The sequence below is a fragment of the Mustelus asterias genome, chromosome 6, assembly GCF_964213995.1.
Source record: "Mustelus asterias chromosome 6, sMusAst1.hap1.1, whole genome shotgun sequence".
NCBI classification, from domain to species: Eukaryota; Metazoa; Chordata; class Chondrichthyes; order Carcharhiniformes; family Triakidae; genus Mustelus; species Mustelus asterias.
Window position 1 is genome coordinate 56,274,814 of NC_135806.1, and position 23,341 is coordinate 56,298,154.

Genomic DNA, 23,341 nt, shown 5'->3' on the forward strand with positions numbered 1-23,341 from the left:
ACGGCATCGTTTGTAATCTCTCAATTCTCCATCAGAGGTTTGGAGACATGAGAAACCTCAATCCAACGGAGAGTTAATTGTAAAATTGAGAGGTTTCAGTATTGGAGTCCTGGGAATATTCTGTCCTGGGAATTCAAACACTAGAGTCGTTAACAGGAGATCACAGCTCTTTCATTTGTCAAACTGGAGACTAAATTGCATGTGTATTTTCCCACACTCTCGAATGCTGCATCACTTAAAGACTACACTTGATCATGACTTCCATATTTCACATCAGGAAAAATCAACTAGCCTATTGTAAATATTATTCCTTCAGTCTCATTAGCATACTAGAATTTCCAATCAAAACTGTTTGAACGGCTGCCTTCATCTCCACAACTATCTTTTTTTGAAACACTGCATAGGACTGGTGAATCATGTAATGCTCACATGAGAATACCTATCAGTTTTTGGATGTTGCAGAGATGTATTACAAGCTTTCTGCAACTCAACCAGTTGTTCTGGTCAGTACATTATCTCATTCTTTGGGGAAGATACTGGCGTCTCATTACACTTTGGCCGAGCAGCTCCTTGGATTGCACATTTTCCATTCTTGCATGCTTTCTGACCCAAAGGATGTTGTGATGACAATTCTTAGCTGTCAGGAAGCCCTTCACAGTCACTGGGGCCAGCTGGAGCAGTGCTCTCAGCTCAGTACCCTCTTTTCCACAGCTGCTGCCTTATGGATAATGTGTTATGTCCAGAAATTCACTTTTGCCAAAAGAATTACATGTAGTATTTGTGTCTGAGAGAAGTTTCTGCCATCAAAATCACACCATTGATTTTTTTAAGACATACCCTTAGACTCCAAATCCATGGGGATCATTTTAACCTTGTGCAAAAGTGCAACACAGGTCATACTTTCACATCCCTCGATATTTCCTTTATTTGCGTTTCAAGATCAAATCGCTTTATGAAACGCAGCTGAATAAGTGTGAATATTTGGATGATAAATGAGGATAGGATCAGACTGAGCCAGAATCCCATCTCCCTAACATCCCACACAATTAAATAGCCTGACGCAGGAGTGCCAGCACCCTCTGGAATTGTATCCGAGCAGAAGAGAGTTGGGGAATAGAGGGAAGAAAATGTATCTAAAAGCGGATCTAGAATGAACCATCTTACATGTGGCAGTAAAGATGTTTTTGGAAATCTCAGAAACATAAGGCTCTACTTTCTGCATTTTGCAATGTTGATTGACAACAATTGTTACTTGGGCTGTTAAGTAAAGTTAAGGTATCTGGACACAAATTGCACTCAAAATTGTGCTAGTTTTAATAAATCATTTTCTCTTATGTTCCTATGCAAACTCATTTCCATATCTCTGAATGCATAATCTTTCATGAATCCACAGAAATGGGCAGCGTTTTGGATTGTAATTTTAAAAAAGACATTAGTAAGTATTCCACAGAGCCTGAATCTTTTTGTCTGTTGGGCATGTGCACTTGGTGGGCCTAGGAGAAGGCGCAAAACGTGTTTCCAGCCATAGTCAGCCCCGGAACATGATTTCCCGTCAGTTGGCCAATTAATGGACAGCCAGCATGAAATGCATGCTGGGAAAGGTACAGTACTGGTGGGGAGGGCAAGAAGTATGTGAGCGCTGAGTAAAGGGAGGGGGTACGTGCTGGCGCTTCTAATGTGCTTCCTTGAGGGCAGTAGCTGTGGAACTTCCTCAGGAAGCCGCAGACCTGTAAGAAATAAATTGCAATAGAAAAACTACGCAGAAAGTGCCGAAGCAGCACATTCAAATTCAAACACAAACCTCAGTAACCAGACACCATTTAAAATTTTATTTCAACCCAGATTGTTAATCCCACCCTGGATCAAGGCAGAAATTGAAACATAAAGGCTGCCTGACCAGTCAGCCAGCCTGCCAACCATAAAAGCTGAGGGGCCATGTAAAATTGCATTTAATTGGCTAAATTGCATTCTTGACTGTCAGCAGGCGCGCTTCTGACTATTGCACAAGCCCAGCGACGGAAATATTTCACAAGCACATGGTGATGTCGGGATGCGTGCCTGACATCTCTGCGCCATTCGACACACTTCCTGGTCGGGTAAACACCCGCCCGAGCAACTCAAAATTCTGGCCACGTCTGTATGTACGAATGTTTATATTTTTTTTTAGTTTATTTATTCGTGTCACAAGTAGGCTTACATTAACACTGCAATGAAGTTACTGTGAAAATCCCCTCGTCGCCACACTCTGGCCCCTGTTCAGGTACACTGAGGGCGAATTTAGCATGGCCAATGCACCTAACCAGCACGGAATGTGGGAGGAAACCGGAGCACCCGGAGGAAACCCACGCAGACACGGGGAGAATGTGCAGACTCCACACAAACAGTGACCCAAACCGGGATTGAACCCGTGTCCCTGGCACTGTGCGGCAGCAGTGCTGACCACTGTGTCACCGTGCTGCCCTAAGGGTAACCTGGTTTTACTAAAACAGCTAAAAGTTGAGTTTATCAGAAATAATAAGCATTTTAATCAGTTCATAACCTGAGTAAACTGAGCTTATATGGGAGAAAATTACTTCACTGGTTATATTGGTTTACAGTAATCAGTTCCTTAATAGTTTGCAAGTTGCTATTAGTTCCCTTGTACCCAAAGAAACTTCCTTGGGCTACCAAATAAAACACATTCAGTAATTGGTTTAAAATGAGGTTCTGTAAGTAGCTTTGCATTAATACTGCCAATTTACTGCTTTGAAATCGACAAATTTCAAGAAGAACATGTTTGTAGCAATTTTTAAATGGAAGTGGACTGTATCTCAAGCATGGGGGTTAGGTAGGCAAGTTGGTCAACAGTTTAATTGGGATTGGGTTGAAGGGGGCAGGAAGTTGATCTGTGAATGGGATGAGCTTGGTGAGGACATCGATGAGATGAGCAAGAAACCAGAGAGAGAGAGATGGGGATTCAGAGCTAAGAAAGATGAGTTGCCGGCAGAGAGATTTGCCTTGCTCAACAAAGGGAGTAGCAGCAACAGAAGCTGAATAAATGGTCTTTATCTTTGTGATATGAAATCCGTGAGCACCTTGTACTTCATGCTCGCGATGAGGGTGGAAGTGGCACAGGGGAGGGGTTTGTGGACATGGTTGGTAATGAAGCATCAAAGATGAGGATTATCTTTGCTTTCCAAAGGGGTGGTGCAGTGGCACTTGTGGTTAGCTGTGCTGCCTCATAGCACCAAGGATCCAGGTTCGATTCCAGCCTCGGGTGACTGTGTGGAGTCTGCATATTCTCCCTGTGTCTGTGGGTTTCCTCCAGGCGCTCTGGCTTCCTCCCACAGTCCAAAGATGTGCAGGTTAGGTGGATTGGCTAAATTGCCCCCGAGTGTCCCAACATGTGTAGGTTAGGGTAGCAGTGTAAATGTGTGGGGCTACGGAGATAAGGTGGGGGTTGGGCCTGGGAAAGATGCTTTGTCGGAGAGTTGTGCAGACTCAATAGGCCGAATAGCCTCTTCGTTGCAGGGATTCTATGATTCTAAGATGATCATAGAGTTGTGGTGGTTTTGTCAGAGGAGAGTGAGACTTAAAGCTGTTGAAATGGCCCATCTGCTCTGGAATGATGGCTAAACCACCTACCAGAGGATGGACTAGGATAGAAGGGAGTCAAGATTTTGCTGGGTATAAGGGCATGAAAAGTGAAGGTGAGGGATTGGTCATGCAAATTAACTGTTGCAGAAGTATCATAGTGAGCAGAATACTGAGCAGTTTAAATCATTGCCACACCAAGAGAAACAGCCAGGGTGGGAGATGATGAATGTCTCGTTGGGCATAATAGCATCAAAAGGAGTGGTTGTATAAATTGATGTCTATTGGGATTTCCCATCGACTGCACCCCACGCCGCGGGGAAGATTGCAGTGGGCGCGAGCCATCGGCTGGACCAGAAGGTGTGAACAGCCAGATAATTCCAGCCTATATATACGTAGGGCACAATCTTACCAGCCGTTCACTGCAGTGGGATGGGAACATCCTGCCGGTGTGAATGACCATAACATTCTAGCTGTAGGGTCTATTTATATCTCAACTATCTTGCCAATGGCATATCGAACATAATGAACAGAACAAACCAAACAATGTGTAGCTATGCTTAATTTTCAGGGAAAGTGATCTTCCTCACAAGATACTTATGCAAATCATTGAAGATGGTAGTCTTGGTCCAAGTGGCAGCACTTTCGCTTCCGATGCTGAAGGTCATGAGGTACAAGTCCCACTCCATAGACTTGAGAACCTAGTCTAGGCCAGCACCTCACTGTTTTAATGAGGGAATGTGACTCTGTCCGAGATGTTATCTTTCAATGGAAATGTTAAAATGAGCCCCCAGCCAACAACACAAGTCAAGGAAAGATCCCATGCCATTACTTGAAGAGGAACAGGGTTGTTCTTCGAGCCAACAATTATCCCTCGACCAATATCTGAAACAGACTTTCTTTTTTATTAGTGTCACAAGTAGGCTTACATTAACACTGCAATGAAGTTACTGTGAAAATCCCCTCGTCGCCACACTCCGACGCCTGTTCGGGTGCACTGAGGGAGAATTTAGCATGGCCAATTCACCTAACCTGCACATCTGTGGGCTATGAGAGGAACACGGAGGAAACCCACACAGACACAGGAAGAATGTGCAAACTCCACACACACAATGACCCAAGCTGGGAATTGAACCCGGGTCTGTGAGGCAGCAGTGCAAACCACTGTGCCACCATGCAACCCACCTTCATTTATTTCAGTGCTGTTTGTTTTCTGTGCACGAAATAGCTACTGTGTTTCCTACATTGCAGCAATGACTTCACTTCAAAATGACTTCATTGGCCGATACTCCAATGCAGTGCTGAGAGGATGTTGCACTGTCGGAGGTGGAATCTTTCCAATAAATTGTTAAATCGAGTCCCCACCCGCCTGCTCTGATGGATGTAAAAGATCCCATGGTACTATTTTAAAGAGCAAGGGAGTTAGCCCTGGTGTCCAGGCCAATATTTATCCCTCAGTCAACATCACAAGAACAGATTATCTGATCGTTTCACATTGCTGTTTATGGAATTTACTGTGCAAGAATAGGCTGCCGAGTTTCTGACCTTAGAACAGTGACTTCACTTCAATAATACTTCACTGGTTGTTTAAAGCTTTGCAATATCCTCAGCTCACGGAAAGATGCTCTGTAAATGCAAGCCTTTATTTAATACATATAGCAGCCAGTCTCCTTTTTCCTGTATCTAGATCCCGGTTCTGTTCCTTACCAATTTGTCGTACTCTGTGGGCCAAATTTGCAGGATGGCAGGGGCTCGGCCCCCCCCACATCCAAAGAGTCGCGGGGAACGCATCTCCAACATCTCAATTGGGTTGGGAGGATCAATGGGGGATGGTGTGTGGAGTCAGGTCATAACGGGGGCATTCAGCTTGGGTCGGGGCTATTAGTGGTGAATCCCATGCAGATGGGGAGTTGGCGGTGGGGAATAGTCAGCACCCAACTTACGCTCAAATGAGCATTGATTGAGCATAAACAGAACGTCCACCCTCGGGAGGAAGTTCTGCCTTGGAGAGATGCCAGCCAATCAGATTGGCTGGCAGTTTTCCAGTCCCTGCAGCACTTCCCTGTAATTTCCTCGCAAGTTTGTTTTCTGGATACTATTCTGTATACTCTTCCTGGATACAAGATGTTCAGAAAAGATAGGAAAGGGGGAGGGGTGATGGTATTGATTAAGGAAAACACTGGAGTGCTGGCAAGAGAGGAGGTCCAGAGAACCAAGGACAGAATGTATTTAGCTACAATGAAGGAACAAATAAGGTGCAAGTATATTGCTCAACGTTGTCTATTGGCCACCAACAAGTGGGAAAGTTGTCGAGGACGAAATATGCAAAGAAATAACAGAAGTGCAAGAATTATAGAGTAGTTAAAATATGGAACTTTAATTATCTGAATAAAGACTTGGATCATAATAGTGTAAAGGGAAGAGAGGGGAAGAGTTCCTAGAGTGGGAATTTTCTACTGCTGTACTTTTCCAGTGCAACAAATAAGGAGACCCTGTTAGATCTGGTTCTTGGGAATGAGACAGGTCATGTATATCAAGTGTCATTAGGGGAAAATTCAGGAGGCAGGGGTGATTGGGCCATAACTTGTTCGGAGTGGTATTCAGCATCAAGATCCAGGCAATGCAGTGGGTTCCTGGGTCCAGTGTCACAATCTTAAAAGAGGCAAAGCATAGGAGGACATGCTCCTTTTTACAGCACCAGCTGCAGTAAAGCAGGAAAGTTTAAAGGTCCCATTGAAAATAACAGGACAGGGAGAAGAGAGATATCTAAGGTAAGTGGATGTGATTTGGAAGGTGGTAGGGGGGTCAGACATCAGATGGTTCAGTTCAAGTTGGATGAATTGGGTTGGGAGGATCAATGGGGGATGGTGTGTGGAGTCAGGTCATAACGGGGGCGTTCAGCTTGGGTCGGGGCTATTAGTGGTGAATCCCATGCAGATGGGGAGTTGGCGGTGGGGAATAGTCAGATTTGAGGTTCCAGTAGAGTTGACTTTAGCAGGCGAATAGTCAGTTTTGCAATCCCAGTGTCCTGTATTTGGTGGAGAACGTCCCCAGTTCTCTTTCAGCTGCTATCCTTACTGACCTGGCTGACTTTCCCAGTCACAGAGAGAGGTTGAGGGACCTGAAAAATATGGCAGTGTGTGTACTGGAAGTGTGCTTGCTGGCTTTTACTTCCATGTCAAACTTCCAGCACTTGTTCTCACAGAGACACGCAGATAAGTGGGGAGGCTTCCAGTTGGCTTTTAACCATTTTTGGTATATTCCAAGTGGAAAGGCGAATCCACAAAAAAATCTGTCTGGTGATTACACAAGTAATCTCTTGATATTATGGCCATTATGTCCCTTTGTCTCCATCGGAGATGGCAATTAGTTTCTGGATGCTTTTTGAAGTACCTAGTCGGGTAACAGGGTGGGGTTTCATTGTCTCTGAGAGAATCACCCTGCAGAAATTCAGCCAGTCGCTTGTGTGTCCAGTAAAATAATGCTCAGGCCTTACTTAAAGTCTAATATTTCCGGACATAATTTAGAGTTTATTCCTTCATTAATAAGACAGGTGAAGGCTAAAATGATCTCAACATCAAGATTGGATGAATGGAAACCATAGAATCCTAAAGTGCAGAAGGAGGCCATTCGGCCCATCAAGTCTGCACTGACCACAATCCTATCCAGGCCCTATTCCCGTAACCCCATATATTTACCTTGCTAATCCCCCGACACTCAGGTCAATTTAGCATGGCCATTCAACCTAACCCACACGTCTTTGGACTGTGGGAGGAAACCGGAGCACCCGGAGGAAACCCACACAGACATGGGGAGAAAGTGCAAGCTCCACACAGACAGTGACCCGAGCCGGGAATTGAACCCGCGTCCCTGACGCTGTGAGTATCAGTGCTAACCACTGTGCCACCGTGCCGCCCTTAGGGTTAAACTTGATTGAGTTTTTTGAAGGGGTAACCAAGAAGGTAGATGAGGTTAGTGCATTTGATATGGCCTACATGGACTTTAGCAAGGCCCTTCAACAAGGTACCACATGGTAGGTTGTTGCATAAAGTTAAATCTCACGGGATCCAGGGTGAGGTAGCCAAATGGATACAAAAATTGGCTTGAGACAGAAGACAGAGGGTGGTTGTAGAGGGTGGTTTTTCAAACTGGAGACCTGTGACCAGTGGTGTGCCTCAGCGATCAGTGCTGGGTCCACTGTTATTTATCATTTATATTAATGATTTGGATGAGAATTTAGTAGGCATGGTTAGTAAGTTTCCAGATGACACCGCGATTGGTGGCATAGTGGACATTGAAGAAGGTTATCTAGGATTGCAACGGGATCTTGATCAATTGGGCCAGTGGGCTGATGAATGGCAGATGGAGTTTAATTTAGATAAATGCGAGGTGATGCATTTTGGTAGATCAAACCAGGGCAGGACTTACTCAGTTAATGGTAGGGCGTTGGGGAGAGTTAAAGGACAAAGAGATCTAAGAGTACAGGTTCATAGCTCCTTGAAAGTGGAGTCACAGGTGGACAGAGTGGTGAAGAAGGCATTCAGCATGCTCGGTTTTATTGATCAGAACACTGAATACAGGAGTTGGGACATCTTGTTGAAGTTGTACAAGACATTGGTAAGGCCGCACTTGGAATACTGTGTACAGTTCTGGTCAGCCTATTATAGAAAGGATATTATTAAACTAGAAAGAGTGCAGAAACGATTTACTAGGATGCTACCGGGACTTGATGATTTGAGTTATAAGGAGAAGCTGGACAGACTGGGACTTTTTTCTCTGGAGCGTAGGAGGCTGAGGAGTGATCTTATAGAGGTCTATAAAATAATGAGGGACATAGATCAGCTAGATGGTCAACATCTTTTCCCAAAGGTAGGGGAGTCTAAAACTAGGTTTAGGTTTAAGGTGAGAGTTACAAAAGGATTCAGAGGGCAATTTTTTCACACAGAAGATAGTGAGTGTCTGGAACAAGCTGCCAGAGGTCGTAATCGAGGTGGGTACAATTTTGTCTTTTAAAAAGCGTTTAGACAGTTACATGGGTAAGATGTGTATAGAGGGATATGGGCTAAACGTGGGCAATTGGGACTAGCTTAGGGGTTAATAAAAGGGACGGCATGGACAAGTTGGGCTGAAGGACCTGTTTCCATGCTCTATGACTCTAAAGGCCGATGGAAACAGGATAAGCAGATGTTTTTGCAACTATCTGCTCATGTAGAGGGCACGGTCTGGTCCCTCTAAATGGCCAGACTCTGATCCAATCAAATTTATTACAACTAAAAGCAATTAATCCCATCCCACTACAAAATTGTTAGAGCTACACCATCGGAAATCTATAATAATCTGATGTACTGGTTCAGCTTTCTCTGATATTTTGGACAAAAACCAGGTGGAAAATATAACTAAATATGAGGCTGGTGTCACATTCCCCAAGATTTTGCAAACATTTTCAAAACTTTGCTCAATATTAACTGTTCCAAATTCGAATGGCATTTTCCGATGTTTATTTCAAATAATCAGTTGTCTGAAGTATATGCAACACAACCCAATTTAGACTGATGGAAGTACAATTTTGTTTAATTGTTAATTCTGACAACAGGAGTATTGTAATGTGAGATAGTTTCCCAGAAGACAATTTCCATAAACTGTTTTTGAGTTTCTTTCAGGATCAATTCAAAATATATAATTGTGTGAAATGCAATTTAATTTTATATTTGAGATTGTGAATACAGTGAAATTGGGATAAGCGTTTACCTGATTGCTATTGATGTCTGCAATGAGAGAGTTTCTATTTTACTGGTGTCTTTGGATGACAACTCTGAAATATTAACAAGTAACTGTCAGCTATTGCTGTATGGCAGAATTCTCCTGATCAAAGCTGAACAAGTTTGAGCCTCCATTTGTACCCCTTTGTCCTCTCTCTCCTAAAGCCGGCTTATGCTGGAAAATAATGTCATTGATGTCTGGGAGTAGAATTTCCACTTTGATGTATCACCAATCTGGCTGCGAATTGTGTCCCAAAATTGCCGTTGTTTTTGAAAAATCCCTTGGTGCATCACCAAGTGTAAAATCTATCACGGAGAAGTGCAATCAGCACTTTTTTTTAAGTTTTGCTTTAAAAGTATTTCTTGATATATTTCAGAGTGGTAACTTGGTGCACTTTGAATGCACCAAGCGCAGAAACAGTGCTAATGCAAAAAAAGGCGTTTTAATCAGTGTGTAGTCCACCACCTCTGAGGAACCTTTTTAAAATTCCTGGTAATGTCTTTAAAATACTATAGATAATCATTTACTCGTTATATTGGGGTACAGTAGTCAGTTACTTCACAATTTTTAAAAAACATATTCAAAAGCTTCGAAAACATGCCGCTCATCCTTCTGTCTTGAAACAAAGGATCGCAAATGGCCACAATTGACACCACCACCTGAATGATGGTTAATTCAGTCTGGGGTATGGTCAACTTTGTGGGCAGAGCCAGTTTTGAACAGGGTGTTTATTTAAACTATAAAATCTCTACAGTGCGGAAAGAAGTTATTCGGTCCATCAAGCCTACACCAATAACAATCCCACCCAAGTCCTATCCCCGTAACATCAAGTATTTACCCTGATAGTCCCCCTGACATTCAGGGGCAATTTAGCATGGCCAAACCACCTAACCTGCACATCTTTGGAGTGTGGGAGGAAACTGGAGCACTCGGAGGCAACCCATGTGGACATGGAGAGAACGCGCAAACTGCACACAGTCACCCAAGGCCGAAATTGAACCCTGGTGCTGTGAGGCAACAGTGCTAACCACTGTGCCACTGTGCTGCCCTGGTGCAAAGATCACAGAAAGTTAATTTGTGCTTAAAATTCCATGATCTTTTGTAGTATTTTTGCTGAATTTGCGCTGAGGAAATAGTGCAATCAAGCAGCAGTCCACCCTGGTGTGAATCTGGCTTCATTCTATATTCACAAACGCTCGCTTTATAGCAGGGGTCCACAGACAGCAATGCTAATCCCATCCAATTCTTTCCGTTCCCTAGCCCCAGAGTGCTGAAGCCCATGATAGTGTTCCAGTTGGTTGAAGTTTACTCACTCAACAAGATTTGGTACAGAGCATCTGAAGTTTGTTGCTACTCTGTGTAGTGTGTTCAAATTCACCAGAAAATGTTCAACTCCAGCATTAAGATTTCTGTATCATGCTTTCATTAGTTAAACATTTATCACATTGTATTAATTTACTCCCTGATGAAAAAATTCTTCTTGACTGCCATCTCATTGTGCTGTCGGCTATTTTCCCGTATTGTGGGACAAGAAACAATCAAAGCTCAATCTTGCCCTCATCTGTGATCGCTAACTCTGCACTGTTTCACTTGGTTTTGCATGAAAATAACCATGAGTGAGAATGCTGAGCAATTTGTCCTCTCCAGTTCCAGAATACCCTTCCAGTTATCATGGTTGAGTTCAACCAACCCAACACAAATTGAAGATCAAACCTAGTCTGAGTGGTTTTGTTGACCCACTGGATAAATTCTGTAACAACCAGCTGAGGAGGGGTTGAATGGCTCCCATCTTTTCCCTCTCCTTGTTTGACCGCAGCAAGCGTTTTTGTTTTGGAAAGGGTATACTTGGCAATTTACTGAGTACTTAACTGTTTATGCATCTGAGCACAAAAGAACCAACAGGACATTTTCTTGAGTTTAACAAAGAAAGAGGTTCGCTTTATTACACTATAACCAATTCAAGTAAGACAATGGCCGGAATTCTCCGGCCAGTCACGCCAGCAGGATTCTCTGGTCCCATCGCAGCGCACCCCAGCCCGTGGGTTTCCGGGCAGCATGGAGTTCCTTCAATGGAAAATCCCATTGACAGCGGTTGGACCAGAGACCCTCACAATAAACTAACAGAAAATGCTGGAAAATCTCAGCAAGTCTGACAGCATCTGTGGAGAGAGAATAGAGCCAACGTTTCAAGTCAGGATGACTCTTCGTCAGAGCAGAAACTCTTTGTCATCCACACTCAAAATGTTAGCTCTGTTCTCCCTCCACAAATGCTGTCAGACCTGCTGAAATTTTCCAGCATTTTCTGTTTTTGTTTCAGATTCCAGCATCCGCAGTAATTAGTTTTTATCTGCGAATAAGCTCTGAAAGGGTTATGCTCTAACTACATTTGTGTCTTTACCTACAGTGTTCTGTTACCTGCGGAAAAGGGATGCAGTCACGAGTAATCCAATGTATGCACAGAGTGACGGGAAGACATGGAAATGATTGTTTTCTATCAGAAAAGCCTGCAGCCTATAGGCCTTGCCACTTAAAACCCTGCAATGAAAAAGTCAACGTGAACACTATCACATCACCAAGACTAGGTATGTGGCAAGCTCCCAGCTATTCATTTATCCCAGTTTACTGGATTTGATTTTGTGAAGTAGAGTGAAGGACATAGTAGAAGCTCTTCAGATAAGTTTTTATTTCTGAGTTTGCTGTACACAAAGTGGGTGCTACGTTTGCTACATTTGCTAATCTCGACGCTTCAAAAGTAGTTTGTTGTGTGTAAAGTGCTTTTGGTCGCGTGTAAGAGAGCAGATAAATAAATGCCTATCTTCCTTTCTTGCACAGAATACCATTCATTTTAAACATAAAATAAGACTTACAATTTTAACAATGACTTTCACAGCCTCAGGATGTCCCAAAGAATGATACATACAATTGGTATAAGTGGACTTACTCTGCATTATTTCAATTGACAAGTTAAAAACATTTCGCTGATGATGATGCTTTTCTTTACAACTATTTAAGTATTTTTGAAGTGTCGCCACTGTTGTAATGTAGACAAACAAATTTCACTTGTTAATAGATAAAACGGAAGGGAGAAAAGCATCATTAGTATAAAGTTCTCAAATTGTCAATGGGAATAATTCAAAGTCCATCTTTACCAATCATGCGTATCATTTCCAATTTTTGCTCCATGCTGTATCATGTTTACCAATATAAGGGAAAAACAGCAACAATTTATACTGTATGGGAATAGAGTACTAATTGGTTGGCATTCTCTCCTTATACAGTATAAATTATTGTTTTTCCCTGATACTAGTCGTTTGGCAAAGTGTCCTGATGTGCTCAAGTCGAAAAGCTTTGACGTGTCTCTTTTCTCAGCGATATAACGTAGTTAAATGCATACTTTATTGCTTTATTGACATGGGCACTGGCACAATGAACAAAGGTCAAAGCATGCTCATAAATTATAAATTACAGTTATTTATGCTAGCAAATCCTAATACATATGTACAAATGAGTAAATTAGAAACCAGACTTCACTTAATTTGCTCAATGCAGAATACATCTTCAGTTTAAAATGTTTAGGTAAAGCACCATTAACCTAAATGTAGGAAATAATTAATCCATTTAAAAACAAACTTTAAAACATTTTTCTGTCCAATTAAACATGTTTTAAAGTTCCTCCTCTTGAAAGCAATCCCATTTTCATGCAGTGCCCACACATGTACAGTTTCCAACAGGTGTCACAGGTTGGCAGTCAGAACCTGTCTGATATGTTACTTCTTTTAGCCTGTGGGCACTGAGGCCAATTGTAGTATCCCTGTTGTCACCTGGGAAGCTGCCAATTAATTCATACTGAGATCTGGAGAGGTGAGGGTTGTGCAGGTTAGGTTGATTGGCCATGCTAAATTGCCCCTCAATGTCAAGGGGATTAATGGGGTAAATACGTGGGGTGACACGGATAAGGTCTGGGTGGGATTGATGTCGGTGCAGGCTTGATGGGCCAAATGGCCTCCTCCTGCACTGTAGGGATTCTATGATTCTATAGTTTGGGACTGGATAAAACGCCTAGGTCAGGCCATGTTTCAGACATTCCTGGCAATCATCTAAAACAGGCATTGAATTCCTTCCATATGTAAATAAAGGAACCTGTCAACTAGTGTGAAGGCCTCACATCTCCTGTCGCAATAGCAAGGCATCATAGTAATTACCTGAGATATTCAACTGTTGGGCCATTAAGACTAATTACTTGGGCAATAGGACCCTAGCTATGATAGATTTCCAGATTGTTTTCAGCTCCCTCCCAGAAACTGGGCAGCAATGAATTGGGCTGACATATAGCCGGCATCATTCCAGTTTCTTCAGCAGCTGCTAACGGTAAGATTTTTTAAAAAACTTTAGTTTAATAAAGTTTCCCACACAACCAGAGGAACTCTCCCTTGACTTGATTGTCCTTGTAATCATCCTCAGTGCCCACTCTAACCTCATTCCCACCAGTCACATTCAGGTCACTGCCGCTGAGGTGAGTGCCTGACATTTACCCTCTTCACATATGGGAGCTGCTTATGGAGACATGACAGAGACCAGCAACACAGAAAAATGTTAACAAGCCCCAAAATATCAATTTCAAGCCTGGCCTCGGGCCTTTTATTTGCACAGTAAGAAGTCTCATTACACCAGGTTAAAATCCAACAGGTTTATTTGGTAGCATGAGCTTTCGGAGCACTGATGTCAGTCACCTGATGAAGGGGCAGTGCTCTGAAAGCTCGTGCTACCAAATAAACCTGTTGGACTTTAACCTGGTGCTGTGAGACTTCTTACTGTGCCCATCCCAGTCCAATGCCGGCCTTTTATTTACAGAGAGCATCACCCATTCTGGACCTGTAAATTGCGCAGGTGAAGTTCTTTCCCTCGAGTTGAGCCTTGGGCACCTTCCCAGTGACAAGGCTGTGTGTCATATAACACATTGTGATGCACCTATCTACGTACAAAAAAAAATTCTATACATTCTACAAATACTTCAGTTACTAGTCGAAGCTCTCAAAACGAGTTCTCAGTCCCATATAAATTCCTTGTTAAAAATACCTCTTGATTAAATGCTTCTTCTGTAAGAACAAGTATTGTTCGTTTTAGAACGTGTTACAGATGAACAACTGTGTCAGTAAGGTTACACAGATATTGATGTGATACGACTATAAAGACCGCAGATGGTGGAAATATGAACAAAATTCTATGATGCTGGGAAGACTTAACAGGTCAGGCAGCATCTAGAGAGAGAGAAGTGGAATTGATGGAAACTGAAACTTTGGCAGAATTTTAATACTTTAATACACCATCACCTGAAAGTTTCCCTCCAAGCCACACACCATCCTGACTTCTTCACTGTCACTGGATCAAAATCCTAGAATTCCCTCCCTAAAAGCCCTGTGAGTTCTCCTACACCACAGAGACTGCAGCGGTTCAAGAAAGAAGCTCACCATCACTGTCTCAAGGGCAATTAGGAGTGGGCAATAAATGCTGGCCTAGCCAGCAATGCCCACATCCCATGAATTCATTTTTTTAAAAGTGATCAGGAGCAATTGTTAGAGTCAGGAACAACAGCAGAGAACCTCTGTTGGAAAACATAGAGCACCCTAACCTCAGGTCCAGCTGGTTATAGATGCTCGACTGTCTCACTGTAGTGTCATCCATAAAGTGGACTATTCTGGAGCAGCAGCAACAAATGTCTGAGATTCTGTCAGCATTTCCAGAGGCACTGCACAACTTGGAAAAAGCGAGTCTTTAGCATGAATGCCATAATTCCCCTGGCATTCATGTTGAAGTTCACCCCAGGACAGCACGGTGGCACAGTGATTAGCACTGCTGCCTCACAGCACTAGGGACACAGGTTCGATTCCCGGCTTGGGTTACTGTGTGGAGTTTGCATGTTCTCCCCATGTCTGCGTGGGTTTCCTCTGGGTGCTCCAGTTTCCTCCCACAGTCCAAAGATGTGCGGGTTAGGTGGATTGGCCATGCTAAATTGTCCATTAGTGTCAGGGGGACGAACAGGGTAAATATGTGGGGTTAAGGGCATAGGGCCTGGGTAGGATTGTTGTCAGTGCAAGCTCGATGGGCCGAATGGCCTCCTTCTGCACCGTAGGGATTCTATGGTCCTATAAGAGGTGGCCCCCTGAATGGAGAATCAGATGTGGCAGGCAATCAACTGAATGTTGACTCTGACTAATGGCCTGCAGTTTAAATATAATGGAGGAAAACCTTGCCTTTGCCATCTAGTAGCTCACTGATGTGCAGCAAACTACTCTTAATTTCCAGGCTACACATGGAGTGCTGGTGTGCTGTTGATTTGATTTGATTTATTATTGTCACATGTATTAATATACAGTGAAAAGTATTGTTTCTTGTGTGCCAAACAGACAAAGCATTCCGTTCATAGAGAAGGAAACGAGAGAGTGCAGAATGCAGTGTTGCAATCGTAGGCAGGGTGTAGAGAAAGACCAACTTAATACAAGGAAGGTCCATTCAAAAGGCTGATGGCAGCAGAGAAGAAGCTGTTCTTTAGTTGGTTGGTACATATCCTCAGACTTTTGTATCTTTTTTCCGAAGGAAGAAGGTGGAAGAGAGAATGTCCGGGGTGTGTGGGGTCCTTGATTCTGCTGACTGCTTTTCCGAGGCAGTGGGAAGTGTAGACAGAGTCAATGGATGGGAGGCTGGTTTGAGTGATGGACTGGGCTTCGTTCACAACCCTTTGTAATTTCTTGTGGTCTTGGACAGAGCAGGAGCCATACCAAGCTGTGATACAACCAGAAAGAATGCTTTCTATGGTGCATCTGTAAAAGTTGGTGAGAGTCATAGCGGACATGCCAAATTTCACTGGTGTTCTGAGAAAGTAGAGGCATTGGTGGGCTTTCTTAACTATAGTGTCGGCATGGAGAGACCAGGACAGGTTGTTGGTGATCTGGACACCTAAAAACTTGAAGCTATTGACCATTCTACTTCATCCCCATTGATGTAGACAGGGGCAAATGTAGTCCTCCACTACACGTCCTAAAGTCAATGACTATGAGGGATATGGGGAAAGGGCACATGGAATGAAGATTATGTTCGAGGCATGACTGGGGCAGTCTTTGGCAAGGCATTCCATGGACCCAAACCCAGAGGATGTGGTCACCAGCATCCCCGCTGTCAGGGCTGAGGAATCCAGCAGCCTGCCTCTAACTTTACTGAAGCCATGAGGGTAGCACTACATTGAAATAATCAGGAAAGAAAGGCAAAGACTTTCTAGTTTCTTAAATGGAAGCACTTCTGAGAGTGCAAAGAAAGTTCACCAGGATGTTGCCTGGTCTCAAGGGCATTGACTTTGAGGAGAGGTTGAATAAACTAGGATTGTTTTCACTGGAAAGACGGAGGCTGAGGGGAGACCTGATAGAGGTCTACAAAATTATTAGAGCCATAGACAGGGTGGATAATCAAAGGCTTTTTCGCAGAGTGGAAGTGTCAATTACAAGGGGACACAGATTCAAGGTGAGAGGGGGAAAGTTTAAGGGCGATGTGCAGGAGGTGTTTTGGATGCAGAAAGTGGTGGGTACCTGGAATGCGCTACCAGAAGAGGTGATGGAAGCAGGCACATTAGCAACATTTAAGAGGCATCTGAATGGGTACATGAATAGGGAAGGAATAAAGGGATACAGTCCAAGGGCAAAAGGTTTTGTTTTTAGTTCAGTAAGAAGTCTCACAACACCAGGTTAAAGCCCAACAGGTTTATTTGGTAGCACGAGCTTTCAGAGCACTGCCCCTTCATCAGGTGAGTGAAAAGTTGGGTTCACAAGGGCATATATAGACACAAACTCAATTACAAGATAATGGTTGGAATGCGAGACAATGCGATTGGAGAGAGCGTTAAGCACAGGTTAAAGAGGTGTGAATTACCAGACAATTCATACCAAATAAACCTGTTGGACTGTAACCTGGTGTTGTGAGACTTCTTACTGTGCCCACCCCAGCTGGCATCTCCACATCATGGTTTTTAATTTAGTTAGGGCATCATGAATTGCACGGGGTTGGAGGGCAGAAGCGGCTGTTCCTGTGCTGTACTTTTCTTTGTTCTGTGTTTACAATTGTGTCTTTGTGTCAGTTTGACTTATGTTAATGAACATAATCTTTACTTCAAGTCTTTATTGTCCAGTCATCTCCATTTGTTGTCTCTGACGTATCAAATGTCTGTCAGCCTTGAGGAAAATGGAATGGGCGGTGCAGAAGATGAGCAATGGGTGTCAGTGATATAGAAGGATCAATGACTGTGAGAATGCTTTCAGCTGGAGAACGTTCAGCGTTAGTGCTGCATATGGTTTACAGCCTCAGATTGGCTGAATCTTGCCTGTATCAGTTTATCACAGACATCTGTGCCAGCCATGTGAGGAGCTGCAGGATTCCTGACCACACCAGGTATCACCTCCTCCTGCTCCTCCTCTTCCTTCTCCAAGGATACAGAGTGGTAATTATCTCATTTTTTTGAGGCGTGCTTGGATGATTTACTTAAATGAATGGCCTCATTAAAGTTTTTATGCGGCCCCACACTTCTGGTAATTTAAAGAGGTCAACTTGTGTGCAGCCTGCAAGGGAACTTTCAGGGTGTGATGCCACCACATAATTGAGGGGGAACATTGAGGGTTATCGCCTTTCTCATCCTGCAACTCCAGTCCTATCTGCTGCACTCTGTTTTGCAAGACGCAGCAGGCCATTACTATTCTCAAAAGCTTCGTTGGTGCATGCTCATGCTAAAGGAGCCCCCAGATCTGTCCAGGTAATTGCATCTTCAGCAACCCAGTTGCTACATCTCCACTTGCACTCACGTAGCTCTGCTTTTACCTTTCATCAGTTGTAGAGTTCCTCACAGGTGTTATCAGCCACATCATAGAGGGTAGACTTGTCTCCAAGAAACCACCTGCTAACTCTGTTTGGAGCTAAAGTTCTGGGCGAGATGCAGAATGAAGAGGTATCGTAGCAGTTTCCGGGATATCTGGCGCAGACATGTATGAATAGCTTCCAGTGGACATGTACCAGCTGAACATTGATGGAGTGGAACCACTTGTCATTGACAACGATTGCAGATTGATGGAAGGACACCTTGATTGCCACGTGTGTGCAGTCTCTGACTTGCTGGACCTGTGGGAATCCAGTCACTTCAGCAAATCCGAGGGCCGTCTCATTCTGACTGGATTCATAAGATTAAAATGCACTGCACCTAAATGGTGGCCCTGGCAAACAATGGCATCGGCCACATGAGAGATGCACCTTTTCACAACAGATTGTGAAATCCTGCAGGCAGATCTCTGGAAGCAGCTGGAGGCAAATAAATTCTGGTGGTGGTAACTTTGGCAGCCACTGTCAATGCTCACAAATTCACTTGGAAGAAATCCTTATTACAGGAAGTTGTGATGTCAGCAATGACCTGCCATGAAAGCTTGAGCTTCCTGAGGCAGTGCTGCTCAGATATGTCTAGAAAGCTGACTCTTTCTGTATGTCCTGATGCTGGGGCTGTCACCCCCTTCAAGCTAGAGCTCTGTGTTCATCTCCTCTCTTGCTATGCAGGGCCAACCTGAGGGTAGGTGACATCAGCAACTGCTCAGCGCACCCTGGTCAGGGCTTGGATCGCATCTTGCGACCACGTAGCCAGTCAAGACTGTCTGCAAAAGACACTGAGCCTTTTACTTAAAAAGCCCCTTGGGGAATGATGTGGCAAACGTTCACAGAGTTTGCAGCTTCTTGCTTTGGTGTGCTGTCAGATAAGTCTTAGACCATTTTTCTGCCTGTCTCCCAGTGCCTCTACAGGACCACTGCTTTACTAGACTGGATAAATCAAATTCTGTTTTTAATTACAGGGGATTTTTATGGGTGTTTTGAGGGGGCCACATTCTGCAATTCCTGAAAAACAAGAAATGTTGCCTTTATACAGAGTGAGTTATGAGTGTCATTGTTGGACATAACACCAAGCCTACCCTCTGCAGTGAAAATCAGACACACCCACTTCACTGATATATCTCAGTGAATACCTGTTTTCTTTAAAGCGTTATTAAAACTGTCATTTCAGCACTTTCATATAATGAATTATATATTGTATTATAATTATATGGCAGGGTCAGCAATTACTAACCCATTTGAAAATGGGTCCTTTAGCCAAAATATTTTGCAATTACTGCTATAAAGATAAATCTTTTAAGAATTCTGTGTAACAGCTACAATCCTGCTCAAAATTATGGTTTGATTTATCAGCATTTGAACGACAATTTATATCAGCAGTTTTCTCAACGTTGCTCCTGCTCTGCCTACTTGGCAGGTGGTGGCGGATCCAGAGCAACTAAAGGAAATTCCTGGCCTCAGTCAAGCAATTGGTCGCTTATTAAAATCCAGAACGGGACCCACATTAGTTGGCCTTGGTCCCAGTAAGCTTATTGGCTGCATACTGAGCTGAATTCCTGGGGTCATACAGAGATACCGTGTGACAAGCTCGCTTAGAATCATAGAGTGCAGAAGCAGGCCATTCGGTCCATCAAGCCTGCACTGACAACAACCCCACCCAGGCCTTATCCCCGTAACATCCTCATATTTACGCTACTAACCCCCCCGACACTAAAGGGGCAATTGAGCATGGCCAATCAACCTAACCCACACATTTCTGGACTGTGGGAGGAAACCGGAGCACCTGGAAGAAACGCATGCAGACAAGATGAGAACGTACAAACTCCACACACACACTGACCCAGGGCCGGAATTGAACTCATGTCCCTGGCGCTGTGAGGCAGCAGTGCTAATCACTGTGCCACCTTCTCGAAGCAATGCTTTGACAGGCAAGCAGAAGACTTGCAAACCCCAAATTATTTTTCTGGATTTTGCCTCTCCCCACCCCCCACCCCCCCCCCCACCCCACTCCACCCCACCGCACCCCCCCCTCCGCCATCACCTTCAGCTGTACCACTGGATATACCTGGGCAGAGCATGTGCTGTGCACACTCCATGCACTTGTCTCCAAAGCTGGCAGTCACCATTTTATGTATATCCTAGGACTTTGATTTTCAGGCAAATGCCACCGCTACTCAGTGGTAGCCCCCTTTCTAAAACTACAGGTAGTTCTCGGTTGTTATGCAAAGCAAAACTTGTGAACTACATCAGACCAGGTAATATCATAACATAAGCTAACAGAAAACAGTCAATGCATCCAGCATGAGAGCTCAGTTTGCCAAAAGGCATATTTTGCTGCACTGTACAATGGAATTTTTCAACAACCTAATAATTGCTTTCATAAGTTGGATTATTTAAGCAGTATCACATTTTTTACTATGTATGTTTTCTGTTAAAAACTCCAGTTATAAATTATTTGGGTACTAAGTTGACACAATAAATCACTATATTTGAGAAATTCGTATACGTATCTGGCTTTATGATAAACAAGTATTCAGTGTTGCCAAAGATGCATCTATCGGGCTGCACCAGTATATCAGAGACCACAATCAGATCAACTAACTAATCAAGTTGCCTTGAGAGGCTGAGTAGCCTACGACTGCTCTTAATTCTTATGTACGTACGCTCGGATCTTTGTATTTGAACTAAAGAGAATTTATGCAAACTATTTCTTTCTCTTATCTAGCCTTTCTGGAACACAAAAACAGAGTGCGTCATTCAGCCTCCTGAGCCTGTTAAGCCATTCAGTCAGATCCTGGTTGATCTGTATCTTAACTCCACCTTACTGCTTTGGTTCTGTAACCCTTTCCTTGCCCAACAAGAATCTATCAATCTCAGTTTTGAAACTTTCAATTGACCTCTACAACATTTTGGAGAGGGAAGTTCCACATTTCCACTACACTTTGCGTAAAGAACTACTTCCTGACATTAACCCTGAGCCACCGAGCCCTCAGTTTTATGGTTATGTCCCTTTGTTCTGGATTTCCCCACCAGAAGAAATAGTTTATCTCTACGTACCATATCAATTCCTTTGCCTGTTTTACACATCTCAATTATATCGCCCCTAGCGATCTAGGTCAAACAAAAGGAACATCTATAGAGTATTTCCATTTCAAACAACTGTGTGTAATGAAACAATATTGCATGTTTACCAAATGGCTGGGTGAGATACTGGCTGAGCTTACATCAAAGTTTCAGCACACAGCCTAATAAAATTGTAAACTTATTTAAACTGTTTTCAATTCAATAACATTAAAGCAGACTGAGACAGTGTTTATAGGAACTATGTAAAGCAGCCCATTCCTGCATCTGGTAATAGGGATCAAAAGGGTCCTACATATAATCTTCTGCTGAATTAGCAGAAGAACATTTGGGACATGGCTCATACTCCAGCTTCTGATCACTATCTAGTGGCTCCTGCTGAAATATGCAGAGGTATGCATGCCAAGTGAGAACCGATAGACCTGGACCCATAGTTGCTTATACTTGCTGTCAAAGTTCATGGATGCCGATGAGAAATATTGGAGGAGAGCTGTAACCTATCAAACAGTATATCAGTGCCTTCAGGATGGAAGCCGAAAAGATCCAAGGGCAGCAACCCAGGAATGGGTTAAAGATTCAAAGGAAAGCTTATATTGCAAAATGGATGTTTTTAATGTAACTAATTTTCCTATTCTTTTACGTTTGTTTAAACAGCTGCTTTGACGTTCAAATGTTTGAAGGACCAGTGGCAAGTGTATTGCAAAATAATACGAGAGACTAACCTCTGTCAGGACATGAGGTGGTATCAGCGCTGCTGTGAGACCTGTAGAGACTTCTATGCACAAAAGCTGCAGCATAAGAGTTGACATCTTCTTTCACATCAGCACCAAGCTTATTTTTATAAGTACAATCTAATTTATGAAAATACAGAACTACAACTTGTTTAGACCAAGGTACTGATGTATTAGGTATAATTTATTCATTTAATTTATTTTTTTGTTTACCAAGATTTTTTGTGCTGTTCCGTGGTTTTCAAAATCCAGATATTTTAGCTTTTTATATCTAAGATGGGTCCATTCGTCGCAAACTGATAACTTGACAACTGTCAGAATGTAGTTCATGTGTAGATGACTCATGTCTTCAAGGAAAGCATGACATGAGCTGAAGTTAACATTCACTGTAATTGTTTCAAAGACTGTAGGGAAAGCCTGTAGCAAAATATTGAAGTTCTTTTTATGCATTCAATAGTGCCAATGACATTTGCTTGAAAAACAGTGACTTGAGAGTAAAACACTGTGGAGTGCAACACTGAATTACTTTTGCATCATTCAGGTACTGTTTAAGGTTCTACAGTCTAAGAATAAATACTAAATGTCAGTCACATCATTGTACAAATGTCACTATTAGCAGTTTACCGTTAGAATTTTATAAATTAGTACTCAGTGGAACATTGTGACTGTTCACACAGCAGCTAAACTTTACACTAGCCAAATACTGAGAATAAAATTCTATGAATTTGAGTTCAATATTACTTTCTATATGCAGTGCATCGGTACTAAAACCATGTTTGATGTTTTCTATTTTGTCAAACCCTGATCCCTTGTTTGTATGTTACTGAATATCAGGGTTAATTGAAATTAAAAAGAAGTGGAAAAACTGAAAACCAGTGGTGCTGGAAATATACAGCAGGCCATAACGGCATCAGTACTGAGATCTAGGTTGGAGACTGTAGTCACGAATTTCCACCTGAATCTTGAGCCCTGCTTTTTAGTTTTCCATATGCTGTTAGATTTGCCGTGCATTTCCAGCATTTTCTAGGGTTTTTTTAAAAAACTGATTTGAAGTAAAATGTTTTATTTAAATATCTGAGAGAAGAAATTAAACAACCAAAAAAAAATGTGCACTGTCCTTATGCAGAACGTGCCAGGAAAGAAAACGGAAAATGATTCAGATGGCACTCTTGTGTCACCAGAATTGTGAATGGATGAACTTCCGTCTCCCACTTTCACCTCAGCTGGCCATCACCTAATTGCTCCCAACTGTGGCAATGCAACAGAGACCATGCCTTACTGAGGCAATG

The 23,341-nt window shown here is 43.0% G+C and overlaps 1 protein-coding gene across 1 annotated transcript in view; it reads left to right on the top strand.

Annotated features, from left to right (window-relative positions):
* LOC144495299 (A disintegrin and metalloproteinase with thrombospondin motifs 19-like) overlaps window positions 1–22,184 on the top strand; it is a 461,034-nt gene extending 438,850 nt beyond the window's left edge. Inside the window, exons 22-23 of the mRNA XM_078215388.1 lie at window positions 11,738–11,915; window positions 21,976–22,184. Of these exons, the coding sequence (XP_078071514.1) occupies window positions 11,738–11,915; window positions 21,976–22,127 (330 nt within the window). The 3' untranslated portion in view covers window positions 22,128–22,184. The remainder of the gene's footprint in view (window positions 1–11,737; window positions 11,916–21,975) is intronic.
* Window positions 22,185–23,341: the final 1,157 nt, after the last annotated feature.